Source organism: Dermacentor albipictus, chromosome 10 (genome assembly GCF_038994185.2).
Source record: "Dermacentor albipictus isolate Rhodes 1998 colony chromosome 10, USDA_Dalb.pri_finalv2, whole genome shotgun sequence".
Taxonomy (NCBI): domain Eukaryota; kingdom Metazoa; phylum Arthropoda; class Arachnida; order Ixodida; family Ixodidae; genus Dermacentor; species Dermacentor albipictus.
Window position 1 is genome coordinate 20,666,911 of NC_091830.1, and position 21,156 is coordinate 20,688,066.

Here is a 21,156-nt window from a genome sequence, read left to right on the forward strand (position 1 = left end):
TTTTTTAGAAATCAGAGAAGCGTTGTGGATAACGACAGTATATGACATTCTGGAACGCTTGAAAAAATAATTTTCGGCAAAGGCTGTAATCAAACTACACCGAATAGACATGTTCCGTTCCGTTACTCACAGCCTTCGTACGGCTTCATCAAAATATCAAAAATGTGCCTCACATAGTCCACCCGAAAGACCGGGAAAAAGGCAAGTACATACCTCGTTCAACTTATAAAAATTGGAAGGAGGCTAGGGGCGCCTGTAACATAGAGTTATTCCATTCTCAATTCACTCAGAAGAAAATCACACTTGGAAATGTAAACTAACGTAAACGTCGATGCAAGCACGGGGCTCTTACCCGCGATGTTGTTTCAACAGCACAATTAAACGCTCTCCTTGTTTAGAGAAGGTGAAATTTCTTTGGTATCTAAGCGAATAGCATTGCCAAGAGTGGCAAGTTTTGCTAATCTCACTGGCTGGCGAGAGGCGAGAATGAGCGCGCAGAAGAGGAAAGGGATTCGGTGGGGCCGACCTAGCGCAGTCAAAGTAGACGACCGCGTGAGGAGAGTGGTGCCAGCGTCTCCGAATGGGCTCTTTCCTGTTGCTTAGCTTGCTGTGGCTTGTTGACGATCACTTCGCCGTGCAAGGGGGCGTTAAAAATGACGCCAGTCCGGATGCTTTGATGGTTTGGCTGAGCGATGTTGTATACGTGACAAAAGGGCTCGGCAACGTTATGGTGTCGAGCAAAGTTTTGTTATGCGCTAAGATATTACTTCTCGCCGGAAACTCTGAGTACCCAGCGCCAAAACGATCGTCGGGCAGCCCTCTCCCATTACTTTTGAAACGAGGCATCCTCGGCCTGTTCAAAAAAAAAGAAAGGGAGAAAAGTGCTGTTGTGTTTGCCATACAAATGCACTTTTAGTACGTGCGCGTCACTTGGACGAGGTGCGTTTCCGCGGTTTTATGACGTCGCCTGGCAGACAGGTGAAGCTCGCTTGGCTCAAGAACATTTTCACCAATCATGGAAGGCTAATGGTGAAAAAGGTGTAGATACAAAAAGCAATGCTTTTCTATTGTTCAACCTAATCGTGCATTGCCATGCAAATGTATTGGCAAAAAGAATCAATTTGTGAAGTGAGTGCTACATAGCTCTTTATGTGGCAGGTTGTTTTAGATTGTGTTATTATATATACAATGGGACCAACAAGGGCACCGAACAGTTTAGACTGGCTCGCGTCGAGCTCCGCATTTTTTCGACGCTGCGGTCGTGAACCTCATCATGACCCATCGACAACCCACACCGACGGAACCGTGAAGTTGCAGGGATTCAGTGGAGACTGTGTTTTCGTGTGTGTTTCTTTTGCCTTTTCTGCGTGTGCCTTGTGCAGCAATTACGTCGCTGAGCAAGAACCAACCGGGCCAACAACGAGTTTTATTGATGATAGTAATGACAGGAAAGAAGGCGCGCGGAAGAACAAGAAACAATAAAAAGAACAAGAACTGCAACAATTATCACAATCGCGCATGTCGTCAAAGAAGCAACAATGGCCTTCATGGCCGGACACGCAAAGTATTTCGTCCATAGATCCAAAAGAAGACTTAGAAAGTGGCACGTTATTAATTCGTGTTTCATATGCAACCACTGATTGTCAGTAGCAACTAGAGTAAACACGCACAAATCTATTGTCTCCGGCAAGGCGCAGTTCCCACTTTGAGCTCTAAGCATGGTCTGCGAGATCCCGAAGGCCACACCAAATTTCAGACCACATAGACAGCTTGGATGACGTATTTGAGTGTTGTGTGCTATCCTGAATCGAGGCGCTACATCAGGATGTTCAGTTGAATGCAGAGGTTTTGTGAAGAGACGTCAACAAACCAAAACGTTTTACTGCAAATACACTGTACAAGAATAAAATGAGAGCAAGGAGCACATAAAACACCGGAATCAAACGCGGTAAGCTTCTACCCATTGTTCACTCTTGCGCACTTCCGAGTAGCGCATGCGCATTGTCGTATCTTCGTACACGCTCTTACGCAGGACGTGTCAGTCACCTGGCACTTAAGTATGCATGGTACACTAAACAGTAATGAGTATCCTTGTTTGTACCATAATGATCTGGCATGTGCGCAGCACTCGACCAACATTCTGCTGAGGTCATGACCATATGACCTCAGCAGAACTGCCTCTACACGCTTAAAATTGAAATGTTTGTTCGACCTAAAAGCAATCAGTATGTGTCTTTGCACGCTTTGTATGTGCGATCCACAATTGCTGTTTATAAATAAGAGTACTACAAGGTACTTTTGGACACTCATGCCTAGGCACACAAACGTTATCACATTTGGCAGCCACCGGAATGCGGCCGCGTCAGTGGGGGCCGAACCAGCGACCTCGTGCTCAGCGGCTAGATGCCATAGTGACTGGGCCAGCGCTTCGGCGGCAGCACATATTGTAAAAATAATTAAGGTTCAACATACAAAGTTGATCATCTTGCGAATACCAAGGATTAAATAATCTACCGCTTCATCGGGCAAAATCCTCAGAATGCAAAGCGACGTGTACTCCAGGGGTCCAGTGGCTGGGTAGCAGGTCTTCGGATCCGTCTCCCTAACGGCCGCAATCATTTGATTCACAACTTCCTGGGGGTTGTCGCGCATGGAGTAAGAGTAGTAGGTCGAAGCCGACGTGAGCCAGTTCTTGATTTCCGCCTCGGTGTAATCGGCGACGACTTCGGGCGCTTGCTTGTTCAGGTCACGCTCGATGGCTCGCATGGAACCGACGTCATCGTTGATGGCAGTCCTGAATGGGACGCAGAGGAATGCGGCCACGACATGTGAGACAAAGGGCAAAATAGGTTTGAGAGCTTCATTTTCTTTGCGATATACTTGTGAGGATCAGCTCGTCACAGTGACTCTTTTGGGGGTGTTTATTTCCATTGTTCTCGACCGTGATGAGTTAGAATCACATTATCACTGTGCATCTCTTTCAGGAAAAAAAAACAGCAAAACCAAATATGGGCGAAGACCGAGAAGTTTAGACTACGCCGTTAGCTGTAACACAGTCACATCTATTCTGGCATAAAAGTGAAGCACCCTTTCGTTTGCCTACCATGTCTGAAGAGGGTGCCACAAGTGCTGCTGTTCCGGACAACTTAATCCAGCAATAACGTTAAGATGCCTCCTGCAAACGCATTTTTACATAGAGGATTCTTAAAACAACCCTTTGCCGCAAGCTTTTTTCTATGTAACGAAGCGTAATACATCTCGTACCATTATCCAAGCTTGACCTAAGAACGATAACCACGGCATCTCTAATGCAGAATTTGAACTGGTAAGAACGATTCGCTAACATACGTGCATCAGCTTGGTGCGCTGTATGCGTCAACTTGACCTCACCTATGTCATATAGTTGGCATGTGCAAAGTATGTGTGCGCGAAGAAGTTCAGCTTACTTTTCTTGTGCACCCACCTAAGCATAAAACACCATCGTATTTTGTGCATAATAAGGACGTCAGCTGTCTATTGACCAGTTACTCAAAAAGACAGTGGAAGTGATGCACTTTGCAAGCGCGTTGTAAGAGCAATAAATAGCTTTGGACATGAAAAAGAAATATTTGAACGCTTAACAAGAACTTGGGGTAGACAAGATGGAATTACGTCCATGCAATTATGTTATATATTCTGCGACAATTAAGGAGGTCTACGACTGGACATGAAATAGAGTAATTATATTATTGCTTCAGCATTTAATAATTTGTTGTTGCACTTCAAGTCTAAAGGAAGTCTGGAGATTCTGCCAAAGAAATATTTTCCTTGACACCTATGGGTTTAATTTTATTAACGTGCTTGTAAGGTGCGTCGCCACCACTGCCAAATTACTAAATTCACTAATTTATGCTTTGTACCATTGCTTTGAAACACATAGAAAGAAACTCTACAAAAAAGATCTTTTGCTTCATAAGTTCAACAATCCTGCATATTCCCTAGTAATCTTACACACCGAAATAGTCATAACAATCTGTTGAAAGTAAGAATATCGAACATATGCTTTTTTTTCATTAGGGAGAGAATTATGCTAAAAAAGTAAAAAGGTGCTTAGTAAAAAATTCACTTACTTGTACAAAGTTGGCTCGATAGCAATAACATCGACTCCTTTACCATAAAGCTCTCTTCTGAGACCGTCGACAAGTGACAAGGTTGCGTATTTGCTCATGCAGTACGCCGTCGCAAGTGGGAAGGTATATGATGCTGAAAACAGAACATCAAGAATGTTAACCTTCAATGCACTTCTAAATGTATATGGCATTTAGGACATCAAATGTTTCCCGAGGTATTTCAATCATCCAGAGTGTTGTTCATACTGGACTACAAAATCACCAGTTTATTATTTCAAAAATTGTAAATAGGGGTTGGGAAACAAAATGGTCCGACTGAAAGGGCACAATGGAAGGAATTAGAAGGGTAACACAAGACACTAGGACGCAAATATAGGCACGTTGTCTTTTCGACATCGCCAAAGCATCGATTATGGGGAGCGTTCCTAAACATAGGCGCAATGAAGTTCCCATATTTACTTCACTTCTGAAATAATTGTCCGGGAATATAGCTTGGAAGCCATGGTCGAGCCTTTACGCTGGCTTGGCTTGCGAAGGCTGACTGCGCGATGCAATGCTCCCTCCTATAGACCGTTTTTTTCATGGGCGCCGCCATACTGCGTTTGCAGTGGCGCCATCTATGGGCAATCGGCATGCTGGCTTGGGCGAGCGCTCCGTGTTGAATGCAAAGTATACGCTCGGTGGCGCTTTCCCGTGGTTGTTTTGTCGCTCACTTGGACTATTTAGTATTACGTGGTCTCCTGCGCGATAAATGGTCCTTCTAGACGCACTGAAGTGATTGAAGTCAGCGCGGCCGGAGTTTCTGCGGTTTTGAGATGGAAGGAGCACCCATCGGCGATGTGTGCGCCCGTGTCGGAGTCTACAATCAGCCTCGGAGGTAAGTTTTGTGCTTCAGAAAGTTGTTTTAATAAATGTGACCTTACTGCAGCATTCTCATTGTAGTTGTAAACTGTAGTTTAGCAGCAATGAGTAGTTTCAAATGATATTACGATCCCAACAGCATTAGTACTGTTCTGCTACTGAATAAGTATTGCTATTTACATTGACAGGCGTTAAAATTGTAATTTTTTTATACATTGAGCGACTAGCTGATTTGTTGGCCGATGTTTCTGTCCATGAATAAAGTAGTTTTGATTAGTAATATTACTATATCGTACCATGTGAATTACACCTGTCGAGTGGCCGAGCGATTGTATGCAGACTACACGAGCCTCCGAAGCAATGGTAAATGCTTAGTTATAGATCAGTTTGTTCCATATAACACATGGTTGAACTATGCGGCATGAATATACGAGCTCTTATTGAGGTGGTAGCATGCGTTGTTTCTTTTTTTTTTCGCCAAAGAGGAGGGCGAGAACCGATTTTCTTTTTCTCGTTTTTTTTTTCGCCCACTCCTCTACGACGCACTTAGCAGAACTATACAAATTATGTCCTCACAAATGGGCACCAGAATTTTTTTTTATGTGGCCTCCTTGAGATAGTACTACTTCACAGGGCAAAACGGCAATCCGGAACGACAAAGCTCATATGTACCATGGTGGTTTACCAACCGCAGTGATCGCTGTGTTGAGTAACAGCATCTGCCTCATACAAGAGGAGGCTATGATAGACATAGCATAGTAACTTCAAGTCTACTAGACTTGAAATGAGTGAGAACGATGCCGGTGGCTTACTCAAATATCTTATAACGATTGACATTTAGATGTTTCGTTGTAGTATTGGGCTGGACGTACAAAGCGTCCACTACTATGTTTCAGTTGACACGCGAAGCGATCACGTAGGAGCAAGATTTTCTTTTTAATTCACCCTGGCAATTCACAGACTCAGGTTCTCTTCGTCGAGTGAAAAACGACACCGCCTAAAATAGTGCACATCACGTATGCGTACACACCACGAGTGATGTTACGCGTCGCTTCTTTGCGCAGCCAAGAGAAATTTCCGCCTATGGTAGTTACCGATGCACCGAAAGGCTACGCAGCTGTTCCCCGACGACCTTGCATGAACTGCCATCAGATAAATTTCACGGAGAACGAGCTAAAGCATGTCCACGTCGTTCCGCAGCACGCGACGGCAACGCACTCGAGCAGCACCGCGCTGGCTCGCACAGGCCGGAGAGGAGGAAAGGCTCGCCGCGCGCCCTGTGCTCCACGGCCGATGAAAATGTCTCTAGTCGGTGACAGCCTAAGAGTTACAAAGAATATCCGCCCACAGAAAACGCAGTGAACCTGCTCTTCACCTCTGAAAGAGAGCTGAACCATCTGGACTCGGCCGTCAGCCTAACGACTTTCGCTCGCTACTGTAAATGCTAGGCTAAATATAAATTAAAAACTTGTTTCAAGTTAACTATTACTTTTGGCAGAGCAGTGACATCTGCATACTATATAAAATGTGTCTAGACGTCCGGGTTGCATGCTGAAACCAGTGAAACAACGACCGACTTGTACGGAGGAAATAGTTTCAAGCATGCGAAACCGTGTGATGTCAAGCAAATGAGCGAATCTCATTGGCTGGCGCACCTATGCAAATTTTATTTTAGTTCTACAGTGTACATATAAGCTTGTAATTGCTAGGTTGTCACCGACTTATCGATCATTTCAGTCCTCCATGCTTTTTTTATATATATAAGAATGCCAGCGTGGCACTTCGCCTGAAGGCAGTGTTTTGGGATGCGACTCGGGCTGGCACTTCCAAAACTTTCGCACTCACCGTAGACGCTAGTGACAATGACCACGCGTCCTTTGCTTCTCTTCAACAGTGGCAGGAACTTTTTGGCGACTCGGACGACTCCGAAGACGTTGACGTCGAACACCTTGATGATGCTCTCCATGGTCATCCACTCGATGAGGCCGCTGTTCGGGATGCCGGCGTTGGCCACCACGGCCCACAGAACTGCGCACGTGCATTCGAAATTTATTTATTTTATTTATTTGCAATACTGTTAGCCGTTGCGGTCTGTTGAAAGGGTGCGTGAAAAAGAATTTTCAACAACCTCGTAACGCCTGTTCCGTAATAGACAAACAATCCATTCAGCAAACACATAATGACAGTTTAAACTCAAATGATTCAGTTGCGTGTGTTTCAATAAGCACATCTGCGTCAAGGCTGTTCAATCGACTATAGTTTTTGCAAGAAATGAATATTTCAAGACATCAACGCGGGGCACATAGGGAATTACAGCATGAGGGTGACCTGTACATGGGAACACACACCCAGGGAGAGGCAAGTGTAGTCTGGAGACTAAATTGATTTTATTGTTATCCAGTTGGTACAAGAATTTCAACCTGGTTATTTTTCTGTGCGTTGCGAGTTCGGGCAAACCGGCACGAGATAATAATGCAGTTACAGACTGCGTTCTTTGGTAAGCATTAAAGATGAACCATGCGACTAGTGTTTCAATCCGTTCCAGTATACTTATCAAGCCCACTTGGTGCGGATCCCAGACTATACATGCGTATTCCAGTGCGGACCGTACAATTGTAATGTGTGCCTTGAGCTTTACCTCGGGTGCAGCATCTTTGAATTTTCGCCTTAACAGACGGAGTTTGCGTTGAGCAGGTCCACAAATGTTTTCAGTGTGTTTGTTCTAATTCAAATTGTGCATGATTGTGACCCCGAGATACTTAAGCTTAGCAACGTGTTGAAGCTGGCTATTATTTATTTTGTAAGTAAAAAGCAATGGGGTTTTCTTGCTAGACACAGTCATGTAAGCCGATTTATCGAAATAAATTTTCATGTCCCACGTACTACACCAGCCTTAAATTCTTTGCAGGCATTCGTTTAACAACATTTGACCCTGGATATTCTTTACGCGACAGTAGATAAGGCGATAATTCGCAAATAGACGCAGTTCAATGTTACGATGCAAGTCATTAGCAATGTCGCTGCAAGTCATTAGCAATTGGTCCTAAAACCGAACTTTGTGGTACACCAGATATAACAGGTAAAAAGGATGATCGTTCGCCTGCTATTTGAACATATTGCTTTCTGTTTGTAAGGTACGCGTGAATGCATTTCACAATTTGTGTATTAGCACCAAGTTTATACATTTTCTGAATAAGTTCTGTGTGAAAGAACCGATCGAAAGCCTTCGAAAAATCAATTGCTATACCATCAATTTGCTCCTTGTTGTTAATTGTGACACGACTGTCTTTTCGGAAATTTTAATTGTACATGGTTATTTAATTGTTAATTGCTTCGACACTGTCTTCACAGTGGGGCTTGTTCTCAATGTCGCCAACACCATAGGAGTAGGAGGTTCAACACAGCGTTACAAAGAGTCTTACAACCATTCCGCGCGATTTTTCAATTCGGTCGTCAGCGTTCTTTTAAAGCACCATCCTTCTGCACTACTATGCCGCGTTTTGCTTTTTTTTTTATCTATCGACACGTTACTGTATTTACGTCCTCGGTAGCAAATAGCACTTTCGAATTTTTAGGTGCTACCTGCGTTGCAAAGAAAAGCAAATATTTATTTGAACAATTGCGAAGCATTATCGCTAGCGTACGGAAGCAGGCAAGCATATTGTGAGTGCAGAAAAGCAGAAAAAAAATTGTTTAGGTTGACGTATCTCCTAGACTCCTAGACTCCTAAACTACGCCTGGAGAAAGTTACAGCAATTTTGCGGATGCCTGCCCTGACGGGACTAATGCCCTACATACACAGGCGCGCTGATATCGGTTAAGCTGTGCTTCCGATGTTGCTCACCACAGCCATGTGCAGTCGCAAAGAAACGCAGCCGCATTCGTACGTTATGTTACCATAGTAAACTAAAAGAAATGTCGTTAGTTCCGTGTCATAGTGCTTTCCGCCAAGGGAATGCAGCTGATGATCTGAGAAGAATAGCGCAAGGTTGGGGCGAAGGGAGCGACGGCGTTGAGAAGAGGGCGAGTGAACGAAGCGGGGATCATCCAAGGGCACGGCAGAGTTGGGTGCGACACGGCGTCGCGAATAGTGGCGGGGGTCAAGGAACGGGGGAGAAGGAGGGGTCAAGGTTGTTCCAGGACGAACTTGAACAGCGGGAACAGGCAGACTTGAGCAAAACGCTTCTAAAGATCGTAGCAAGTTCCCATAAGCTGCAATTGCATTTACTTATTTACTTACTTCAGATGCCCTAGCCGATGCAGTTTATAGAACAGCGATGTCTGTTTTCGGTGCAGAGTTGAAAATTTGCAAACTTGATACTTGTAGCCTGTTTGTTTGTTTGTGGTTATGCTGCTACTTAAAAAGAAAATTTCATGCCAAAAATGATAATTCTGCCTCATATAGTCCCTATAGTTTAAGCTTTTCCCTCAAATGCAACCCATTTTATTCGAATTCGTGGAGTGGTCGTCTAATAGCATCATTTCTTCGTTTTACATGTACTTCAAAAGGCACTTCAAAAGGCGAATCAAAGTTTTTGATGGTGCCTCAAAAAATGTTGGCTCCGAGCTAAAGCTTCCCGTTTAGCGAGGTATACTTCAAGGGTAACGGCAGCGGCTCCGCACGCCGTGATGTCAAAGAGCCGACGTCGCGCTGACGATAGAACATAAAAAAACGCCTTTCATCGTTTCCGTTCAACGGTCGTCTACCTCTTGATCCAAGGTCCCGCTTGACCGACTCGAAGGCTTCGTCGACCTGATTGTCCTTGGTGACGTCAAGCTGCAGCACTCGTACGTTTTGGCACTTCTTGAGAATCATTGCACCCTCGCTGTTGGAGTCGAGGCACCCCGCGTACACCATGAAGTTCTCTCGAGACAAACACCGGGCGAGCATGTTGCCGAAGCCCGTGTCACAACCTGCAAATCGAGAACCACGTGAGAGACTCCACATTTCACCCAGTTTCAACAGGAGCGAAACGCTTTCTCGTGCTTCAGAGTGCTATACTGTGTGCGATTAATTTATGAAAGCTGCAACGATAAGGGGGAGTCAACTAACGCATACGTGGGTAAGTGGCGATCACCGGTAAAGGCATTCATACTGCAGCAGGCATGAGTAGGCGTGTGCGGTTATAGGCTTACTCATGCGCTTACTAAAACAAAAAAATAATACTATGTGATGGAGGAGCTCGAAAGCCTGTTTAAGAAACTACGATTCAGAAACTATTGTAGGTGACCTAGCTGTTTGAGGGCACAATCGTTTCTACTGGTCTGTGGGATCATCAGAGGTTTCTGTGAAGGTGGCGTCAACGGCTTTACTATATCGTTATAGAAATAAAATAAAGTATCAGAAAAGCACACGAGAGCACAGAAGCATTAAGTCACTAAGTGTGAGGTCTAAAATAAATTGAATTAAATTCTGGCGCAGAACGTTAAGAAGAAAAAAAACATTTTTTTACGAAACAAGCAGAAGTGAGGGCACTCTGAAATTTTGACCACCTGGAGACACTTAAGGCGCTCCCATTGCATGACAAACGGGCGTTTTCGCATTTCGCTCCCATCGAAACACGACCGCCGCGGACGCGATTTGGTGCCGCGACCTTGCGCTTCGCAACTCAGCGCCAGCCGCTAAGCCGCCACGGTGGGTGATAGTACGCGATCAAATTAGTTCAACTGAGTGCGTACCAAGTTCTCACCGCAGCAGCTTTGATGGAGGGCTGTCTCATCGAAATCATGTAATTAATAAAATAAATTCAGGGGTTTTACGTGCCAAAACAAAGATATGTGTATGAGGCATGGCGTACGTGGGCGACTTCGGCTTAGTTTTCACCACCTGGGGCTCTTTAACGCACACCCAATGCACGCCACAAGGGCTTTCTTGTATTTTGCCCCCATCGACATGTGACCGCAGCGGCCGGGATTCGGTCCCGCGCCCTCGGCCTCAGAAGCGCAACGCCCAAGCGATTAAGCCACCACGGCGGGTGTGTCTCAATGAGCGCCTATAATAACAACTACACCAAAATGTGCTTCGTGGCCAGCAGACACTTTCGATATACCTATTTTATCGGTGAATAATATTTCGACCCCAGACTTAAATTTCTAAAGTTCTTAAACCCTTGTGCCAAGCGTTGTATAAGTTAATTATAATTATCTTGTTTTAATTCTATAACATTCCTTGGGAACTACCTCGAGTTTACAGTATGTGAGCATGGATGTATTTATTTATGTGTATATGTCCGCGCCTAACCTCTTTCCCGCCAAAATGGGTGACTGGATATGATCAAATAGGTAGACCATTAGGCTGCTTCGCTTAGGCCACCGGGCTTGGAACCAACCGCGTGACCAACTTGAGTCACTGAGTATGTAACACTGGCTAAATCCCACTCTTCAGTAACCCCCTTTCACGCCAACTTGGAGCACTGGGTATACGAGTCAGTGGTTATGTGCCACCTTTTATAATAATGATTATATAAAATATATAATCAACAATATCACCATCAGACCAGTTGCTGATAGCATTACGGTCGCCAATCACCTCTCAACGATGGATGCACCGCCATCTTGTTTCTTTTTCTGCGTATGGTCTTAAGCTCCCTTAGAGGTAAGTGCAAGACAGTTTGGGAGTGTGCACCCGTCTGTATCGTGAGAAGCGGCAAGGGCTTTCATTCTTCTTGTGCTCTTTCAGACATTACAGCTCGGGTGCAGAACACTTCTTAGGTCCAGAAATCGACGTCACTCACCGTTTCCTTTTGGTCAGTGTTGCGAAATGACCACCCCTTGAGCAGAACCACTTTTCATGTTTCGCAGAAAAGCAAGACGAGTAACACAATGCAGCGTGCATCGCAAAAACCAGACGTTGGCAATCGTGCTGGAGAATGTCGTTAGCAAAAGCCACTCGATAGGAAACACCTCCAAGAAAATCAGTTTTTTTTTTCTCACGAACAAACCAACCCTTGTGGTACGGCCCGGACTGTCTGAGCACTGTGGTGAAACATCAGGCTTATGCAGTGACTCAACAGACTACACACCGCTAGTGAGAAACGCCACATTTCGTACCACGGAAATTTTCATATTTGCGTGCTGTAAATTCAAGTTGAAAAGCAACTGGTCCTAATGCTTTTGTTACTACTTATTGCCTAGAAGTTGACTGGCTGAAGTGCCGATAACTTATTATACAAATATGTACATAGACGCTGGTAAATCACGATAACCCAGATAGTATCACCATAGGCGAAGACCTTATGAAAGATAATTCCTATGACAGATAATCGCGTTTCACAAAATGAAGATTAAAAAGAATCTAATCTCGCTGCATGACAGATACTTTCTTTTCCCTATAGTAAAACGACATTGTGCATACGCAGCGCATCAACAGCTTTAGAACTACTTGATAGAGAGTCGGACTCTGTACTCCCGTTAGGTCATACTTCAACAAACACATATTTTCATGTTTTTTATAAGTGTAACTTCCAACTAAATTAAGAGCACAGTGACTGCGATACATAGTGTTGATATCTGTTATCTAATAATTGATCCCCTAAAGAAACTGTCGCGTGGAGAGAGAGAGAGAGAGAGAAAGAGATGAAGCGGAAAGGCAGGGAGGTTAACCAGATATCAGTCTTATTCCTAGGTGCAGGCTAAAGTCAAAATCCGTTCCCTATAGTCAAGGTTCGCGCGGTGGCGACAAACTGGTCTTCAATCGCCGCGAGAAAGAGCTCAAGGCTACGGAACCCGTTCACTTGCCGAATTAGCGATATTTATCTTTCCAGTCTGCGCGGCGCCGTTTGATCGCAACGATTTTCCTGTCGAAGAAACGGTAAAGCGTGACCTCGACCGCGTTCGGTCCTCGCCCATTGCACGCTTCCCAAATGATTTGAGTAGTGCACCTCCTCTAGCGATCCTGCGCAACGTGCAAAAAAAAAGAAAGTCCTTGAGCCGCACAACGCTGAAGCAGATATACGCGAGCTGCTGCTTTAGAAGGTGCACTCACATAGCGGATAACCGACCTCCCTTCGGAGCAAAAAAAAAAAAAGATGCAGAGACAGGAATTGAATTGTGGGGTTTAACTTCTCGGAACTGCACAGAACTTACGTTATTGGGGACGCCGTGCATTGGAGGGCTCCGGTGTAATTGTAGCCACCTGGAATTCCTATTACGTGCACCCAGTGCACGGTATACAAGAACGTTTTAAAGCGAAGCTTTCTTTGCCTCTTTGACTTTCCGCTGCTGCTGCGGCTGCTGTGGTCTTGCACGCCGCTAACGCCGGCCACGTCGGGACGTAGTTGAGACGCACGCCCCTAACGCCAGCCGCATGTCACAAGAACATAAAAGGCATGCGCTGCGGGTGTTTTGTTTCTTGACATCTCTTTATGAGCTGCCATTCTCAAAATTCCGAGGAATAACTTAGTACAGAATGCAAAATAAGGCTTGCGCCACGTGGAAGGCCTACGCTGTTGTGGTTCAGAATGAGTATTAGCCGAGCATCGCCCGCGGCATCGACACCGGGTTTTCTGCGACACGGGGCCCTTGACGTATCGCGTTAGTACGTGACTGGAGTGTGGCACAACGGAAGTACGGTCCGAGAAGCGCGTGTCAACATTTACGCCGCGTCGCACGTGCACAATGCCCCCTGGACGCCGTAGCTGTGCGTGACCCCCCCCCCCCCCCCCTCCAAATTCAGTGCAGGAGCTGCCGCACTTGTCTGCCTGCTCACCCGCAACAGCAGCGGCAGCAGAGGGAGGAGGTGGGGAGAATGTTACAGAGGGAATGGAGAGAGAGAGAGATAGAGGAGGCAGTTTTGTGAGCTAACACGCCACGACCCAGAATGGCGCCGATGCGTGCACTTAGTGCCGAGGAGACGAAAGGTCGCATAAGGCACCCGAGCGGAGCAAGAACAACAAACACAACCGGAGCAGGCAAGGTAACATTTCAGATCACGTCACGACTGTCGTATGTCGTCCATATATCACGGCAACAGCGGACTAAGACTACATATCAGATTATATATATCAACGCAAACAGCAGTCTAAGCTTCGCTTACATCGGTTCCAACAGTGCATGAGATCTGCATTTTTTTTTTATTTTTGCATCCCGCCCCCATCAGAATCCGGCCGCAACGACCGGGAATCGAACCAGCTACCTAGTATACTCAGCAGTGCAACGCCACAGCTAGACACTGGTTCACCGCAGTGGGCTTCGGAAAGAATGCGGTAGCTTGTCTCAGCCGCCGCAGTGGTGCTGTAGCTGTAGTGTTTTGATCCCGAGCAAGAGGTCCTGGGTTCGAGTTGCGGCCGCATTTCGAAGGCTCTGTCTTTACAAGAGAAGGTTCCCGTGCAGAGCTTAGTGCCAATGTCAAGAACGTCATGGCGGTGAATGCCGTTATGGCGGAGCATGCCATAGCCCCTGTGCTACGTTAAGACGTTAAAAAAAAGGAGCATTCGATTCGTCAAGTGCAGCGCAAACTGTCATATTTGACTGACGTTCATTCCAAACTCGCTCAGCAGTTTAAACTTCCTCTTCCACCACTGGACTAAGATCAGTAGTCTGTCTACTCGGAAACACCGTTAACATAAGGATTATTTGCTCTATGACGAGGTGGCACATAACGTAGCTGCAGTCAAACCGTCGAAACGGCTTAACGCGGGAATACGTGCACGTGACATACCGCTGGAGCATATATTGACCTCATTTCTCTGGATAGTATGCGCGCACAAAGCCGCGGGGCCACGTAGAAGTGTTGTCCAGCGATGCAGCGAACAACAACAAGGAAAATAGATATTTTTACATGGAACCGTGCCTCTATCGAGATGCGCAGAATCTTTGTGTACAAGTTCCTTTTTGAAATTTTCTTTTTATGTACCTATTATAACTAGTGTGCACTTTATTATGTAACTTTCTTATGAAGCTGTTCGACTTTGATGCACCCCCCCCCCCCTTATTTAATGCCTTCGGGCCCTTAAGGTTGAATAAATGAAATGAAATGAAATGAAAGAGCGAAATGCGCATCAGTGCGCGCCAATCGCAATGCGGATGTCGGGGCTGGGATTCGAACCCGCCACATCGGGCTCAGCAGCGCAATGCCTTAACCACGGTGGTGGGTCCGACATGGAACCTCAGAGCAAAGAAAATATTGAAATGCTTTTTCTTTCACTTTTTTCCGTTTCTGATGCACGTACGCGGAAGAAACGCGCCGCGTTCTAGGAGAGCTGCTCCTTCCCCCCCCCCCCCCTCCTTCCAGCCGAGTCACCCAGGGCAAAAACTGATCACCTAATTCGTCAAGGGCCACAAGTTGTCGTTATCGTCATCTTGATTAAACGTGTCACTCACCAGTGATAAGAACAGCCTTCCCATCACCGTTGACGAGGGTAACGAATAGCCTGCGCCAGAGGAACCGAGCCAGGCAGTGTGCGGCACACAGGAGAATCAGCGTCGTGCCCAGCCATTGGGCCGGCACGGCTAGGAACGACAGCCGGGACCACACGTAGTGCAGCGCGCACAACAGCGTCGCGAACAAGACCCACGACGTCCTCATGGCGAGAGCCCACAAACAGTTGTATCTAGTAACCCGCGACGCCACCGGCAACCCAAGACTCGCGGCCGCACAACACGCCCACCGATCGCTGGACGAAGTCGGCGGAAGGGGGAAAAGATGCCACAGTACCGATTGCTCAGACCGCCGGGCGCGTAACCTCTCGCAAGCGCGGCGAACAAGCCTTGGTATCTGCGTTGCCAACGTCTAGCCATATCTAGCCGAGAGGCTAATTCGCTTACAAGACGATTGGGGGAGGACGCGGCTCGGCCCGGAGAGGAGGTTCACTCGGTGGAGGTCACTGACGCCACACCACCTAGAGAAGAGAAGGCCTGGGCGCTCGGCGAGAGACGTCAAGGAGAAGAGGACGGCGGCGTGCTAGGGGATACGGGTTGAGTGAAGGGATTGCGGCCTCAAGGGCAACGTTAACCAGAGCGCAGTTATTGTTTCTTTTTAGAGCGCAGCTCTTTGGCGTCCGTTCCTGGGTTTCGCGTCGTCGTCGTCGTCGTCGTCGTCGGCGTTGTCGTCGTCGTCGTCGGCCTCGTAACCAGCTCGCCGACGAATCTGCTGCTCCGCCGCCGCGCATGCGCGCTGTCGGCTCTCCGGGCGAGGGAGGATGATGGAAGGGAGGAGGAGAGACTGTGGAGGAGGGCTGGCTACACAAATGGCTCTTTGGCGTCCGTTCCTGGGTTTCGCGTCGTAGCTCGCCGACGAATCTGCTCCGCCGCCGCGCATGCGCGCTGTCGGCTCTCCGGGCGAGGGAGGATGATGGAAGGGAGGAGGAGAGATTGTGGAGGAGGGCTGGCTACACAAATAGCTCTTTGGCGTCCGTTCCTGGGTTTCGCGTCGTCGTCGGCGTTATCGTCGGCCTCGTAACCAGCTCCGCCCCCCTTTCATCCCCCCAGCGCTAGCAGCGACCGACTGATACCGCTTTCGTGAGTCGGCTACCGCACTCACGAAAGACGTCGTGCACTTCCTGCAACTCGCATTAACCGTCCATCGATCCACACCGATGTTAGTAGTGGGGGACTTTAATGTTGACATAAAGACAAACAGCAATTTCCTAACACTTATGCGGGAGAACATCCCGTTCCTCTCGCTCGTAACGCGTCCCACGGCTGTGACAACCTCGCGAGGCACTTGTATAGATCTCGTCTTTGAGAATCAAGCATTGGTGTACCAAGTCAAACATATATCAGTCTATTTCTCCGACCACAAAGCTTCCTTCATGACTGTCAAGAACTGTTAGTGGAGTCTTTGTTAAAGGAATACGTGTGAAAAAAAAAAAATTCTGTGATAGCGCATACATGTGTTGCTCGATTTCTTTGCCTCAATCTATCGAAAAGGTGAAACAGCTTATTTGCTGCGCTCAAATTTCGCATTAGGAAGTAACGTAATCGTCGGTAATTTTTTTTAAGCATACTTGAGCAGATGGCCCGCAGAGAACAGAAGGTGTTCCAAGATTAATTTATTTATGCAAAGCTATTTACGCGCTGCATTATTAAAAATCCCGTCCGTAAAAAACGAAATGGTTCAACCTTAGGATTGAGAACGAATTTCGGGTAAATGATGACAGGGAGCACGGCTTCTATTGAAAAGTCACACTCCTGTCTTCTTCTTCAGAGTGGCGCCCTTGCCTTGATTTATCGCCGGCCTCAAAGAGTTTGCCCTTCGTGGGACCACAAAAGTTCTTCAACAAAATGTTAGCTCTGCACCATAACACATATCTCATGACAACTTCACTGGTGTGCCTTTCTTTACATTCAGGACACATGTATTTATTGCAGCCTAGATTAGGCTCTAACCGAAGAATTTCGCTTTCTAGGCATTGTTAAATACAGTGCCGCAGTCCACATATGTACAGCACCTCAAATGAGTTTAGCAATGCAGACACAAAGCACTCGTGCAACTATATACACAAAGAAACGGCTGCCTTATTCCACAGAATTCCAGCTTCTCTGAATTTCGCCTTAACATTACCACCCAATATTCTGCCATTGATATTGCGGAAACATGAACCAACCATTTTTTGTCCCCGATTCGTAATTGCTCCAGCAATTGCGCACGCAACACTTATTAGGCATATCCTGGCATGAACGTAATACACATTCCGCTACAATGAATGGTTCATGTCCGGCAAAAAAACACGGTTCATGTCCGGCAAAAAAAGTGCGCTCGGAAGCATGTCGCAGCATGCCTGGACTTTTCTAACCCCGAAGCTATCCAAGGAGTGGCAGGGTTCCCGGAACTAATCGAATTGTTATCACCGGGGTCTCCCAGTCTGTCTTCCGCGTCTCATTTTCAACACAGCTGCACCGCTCGTAGCTTCGTAGCACGCTGCACGGAATTTCTATGTGGGCCTCTTTTGCATGACGTGGTTCAAGGGGAGAGGGTACAGCAAGGAAGTCTCAAGTTCTCTAGAGGGTGTTGACTGACGCCGGCCGGCCTTCATTTATTTCGTCAGCATATATTTTCTTTTCATCCCTTGTCTCTCCTAGTTGTGTTTGTGCATGTGTGCATGCGTGCGTGTCTTTGTGTGTGAGCGCTCTCATCTCTGTGTGTGTGCGTGCGTGTGTGTGTTTTCTTCGTGTGTATGTGTGTGTGTGTATACGTGTATATATGCATGCATCCTTTCGCGTGCATGTGTTTTAGAGGCGTGTGAATGCGTGCATCTCTAAGTGCGTGCTTTACATCTTGAGTTTGCCTGTATTTGTGTGTGCGCGCACATTATGCCAGCTTGCGAGTTGTGTGCGTGAGTGTGGAGCGAGGGAGGGGGGTGGGACGAGGCGATTTGGGGGCTTTTCTGAAAGGGCTTTGTGCTTTTTATCTTTCATCTACGGTTCCGGGTCAGGGAATTAAGCCTCCGATTTAATTCACCCAGCGATGTGTACTTTCGTGTGGCTAATTCGTTTTGTTCTTATTCTGGAGATAACGTATTTTCCCCCTGTCTGCGCATTTCAGATGCACATCCATGTGTGAACTCTGCGCGGTGGCGCCGCCTTCAAGACAGGGCAGATTTTACCAGGCTCTAATCACCAGTAGCGCTCCCTTCTCGTTCTCCTCAGAAGTCACCACGAAGCTCTCGTGTCATAAAAAAAATGTAAGTTTGGTTGCCTGTCCATGCGTTTCAGTTTTACGGCACCGGCTGACCACCGCAATAACTAAATGTTGACCCTTACGGCCACCGCGACCAATATATCAGTTTTAGGCTCACTGTGTTCACATCGCTTGCGTGTTTACATTACATTGACATAGAAACAAACACACATGCAAAAGGATGGAAAGTTGGGCGAGTTGGTACGGTGACACGAACTTGGATTGTAGCGCGAAGTGAACACGGACACAGAAAGGAGCAGACAGGACCAGCGCTCGTCCTGTCTGCTCCTTTCTGTGTCCGTGTTCACTTCGCGCTACAATCCAAGATCAAACACACATGTGTCTAACGACTTTGCACAAGGCAACAGTTGGTGGTTTCCTCAGACTCGGTTTTCTGTGTAGGCTCGGCGCGAACCTTCAAATGTGTGCAAAACTGTGCTCTCTCTCTCTCTCTCTTCGCCCCTATACCACGTCCCCCAATGCAGGGTAGCAAACCGGACTTGCATCTGGTTGACCTCCCTGCCTTTCCTCTCTTCTGTTTCTCTCTCTCTCTCTGTCTATCTCTCTCTGAGCATCACGTTCATATATACAGGTGGCTTTGAACACTCCGATGTTGTCGCATTTCATGTTCATAGCGTTTTCGCGCTTCGCACTTTGAATAAAGGCATCGATGCTCCCTCTCAGTGTTCAAATATTACAAGTGATGACGGATACCGCACACGCTTTGCGTTTACTGGAATGCTTGCACTCGCCGGCGCCATGCATTCGCTAAGTTCTTCCCAAGACACGCGATAAGTAGAGGGACGTCTGTTGTTTTACTTCCTTATTAAAGCGTCGTTTACGCTATTTCTTTGCGACGCTGACACAGAAGGCAATGTTTGGAGAAAAACTAGAGCATAAGCTGCGTGGAATGTATGTCAAAAGTACCTTAGGTTTGTGAAGCACGCTAGTTTACACGTTGCATGGATGTACATAGCGTCAATATCGATAGTAACGCTTAATCCGCGTGCTACAACGGTGATTAGTCTGAACCCGTGAGTTCAAATCGCACTCACTGATCGGTGCTTTATTATTCTTACCAGTAGAAGGACCACCCTGATCGATTTCCTTTTTTTTAACTAGAGTCACGCTGTTAAAGAGAGTTTTGCAGCCATGTTCATGCTGATTAGGTCAGCCTACTGCGGCGTGCTTGTTATCCTGCTCGTAGCCATCCAGCAACGCAACCTGCGTCGGAGTCCCAAACTTTTGCAGTGCAACGTAATTATCAACGATTACAGAAAATACCTTGCGTATACCTCGCTCGAATAGAGAACTAATTCTTTCCATGCATTATTTTCTTTTCTTTCTTTCTTTTCTTAAGCTAGCAGTACGTAATTTTTGGTTCTCACGTCTCCACGTTGAAAGACAGGTATCGGAGTTCGTACGGCTGCGGCGGCAAAAGCTAGCTCTCGGTGGGGTCAGTGCCAAATGTCAATAAAAGATGCAAGGCCTGTCTAATAGAGTGTCTAATTGCCCCGAAGCGACCGTATGTACGCCCTTATGCATCCGTAAGGGTTCACATTAGTTTGCGATGCAGAGCGTCCGAAAGGTGTAAAAAGGTTATCAATTTCACGTTTATCTACACTCTAAGATATACACCCTTTGGGGTGTATATCTGCAGCACAACGATAATCATCATCTGCCTTGCTTGCGTTTCCTTTCTTGAAAACGCAGCGCCCGCTACATTCCGATCGAGAATGCTATGTCATGCTGAGAACGCGCATGCTATTCGTTACTAGGAAGTACGGGGCTCGCAGCGTTAAAGATAGGAAATGCGGTCAAGACGGATGATGTTTATCGTCGTGTCACAAGATACGACCCAAAGGGCGTAATTTTGTTTTAGAGTGTGCACTCTTAGACAGGTGTACACCCTTTGGAATGTATATTTGCCGCAGAACATTAATCTCAGCTACATTGCTTGCGTTGGCGCCGCGCCCTCTATTTTCCTGTCGAGAATGCTCTGTCATGCTGATAACTCGCATCCCATTCGTGACGGGGCAGTACCGGGCTCACAGCGATAAATAAAGAAAATGTGGACAGGACAGATGACGATTATTGTTGTGTGGCAGGATACGACCCAAAACGGTGCAAATTTTACTTAAGAGTGTAACGTCAAGAAGAACGTGGTATTGGAATGTATAGCTAACCCGCAAAGTCGCAAGAGGGATGAAGGAAAACGCTAATGTTTGTCGCTTAAGTGAAATAACTAATACAAAAAACACTATAGCGAAGTACAGTATGAACTGTTTTTGTCGTGCGAATCGTAAAACAAAAAGAAACAAAGAACGTCCCGCTCTCGGGCGCCGTCAGAGCTAGACGCGTAGAATTTGCATATAATGCCCTCTTGGCACTAGCTGCTGTTTGTTGGTCACGTGTAAAACACAGACGACCATAGTTTAATGACTCCTTCTTGCATATTTTGCGTCGCGACAGACCCGCCACAACAATGTTCGTTTCTTTCTTAACTTGGGGAAGCAAACATTATTACACTACAGGCATGTAAAAGCAACACGCACACACACATACGCA

The 21,156-nt window shown here is 46.6% G+C and overlaps 2 protein-coding genes across 2 annotated transcripts in view; one reads left to right on the plus strand and one right to left on the minus strand.

Moving 5' to 3' along the window:
* Positions 1 to 1,406: 1,406 nt before the first annotated feature.
* On the minus strand, positions 1,407 to 15,659 carry LOC135919680 (dehydrogenase/reductase SDR family member 9-like). The gene is made up of 5 exons (XM_065453531.2): positions 15,291 to 15,659; positions 9,678 to 9,884; positions 6,816 to 6,998; positions 4,110 to 4,242; positions 1,407 to 2,794 (listed from the first exon to the last, which is right to left on the minus strand). The coding sequence occupies exons 1-5, from the start codon at positions 15,493 to 15,495 to the stop codon at positions 2,464 to 2,466; spliced, it is 1,059 nt and encodes a 352-aa protein (XP_065309603.1). The 5' UTR covers positions 15,496 to 15,659; the 3' UTR covers positions 1,407 to 2,463.
* The window catches only part of LOC135919695 (short-chain dehydrogenase/reductase family 9C member 7-like), a 30,691-nt gene continuing 21,258 nt past the window's right edge, over positions 11,724 to 21,156 (plus strand). The window contains exons 1-2 of the mRNA XM_065453544.2: positions 11,724 to 13,884; positions 18,454 to 18,592. The gene's annotated coding sequence lies outside the window, so the exon portion shown is untranslated. The remainder of the gene's footprint in view (positions 13,885 to 18,453; positions 18,593 to 21,156) is intronic.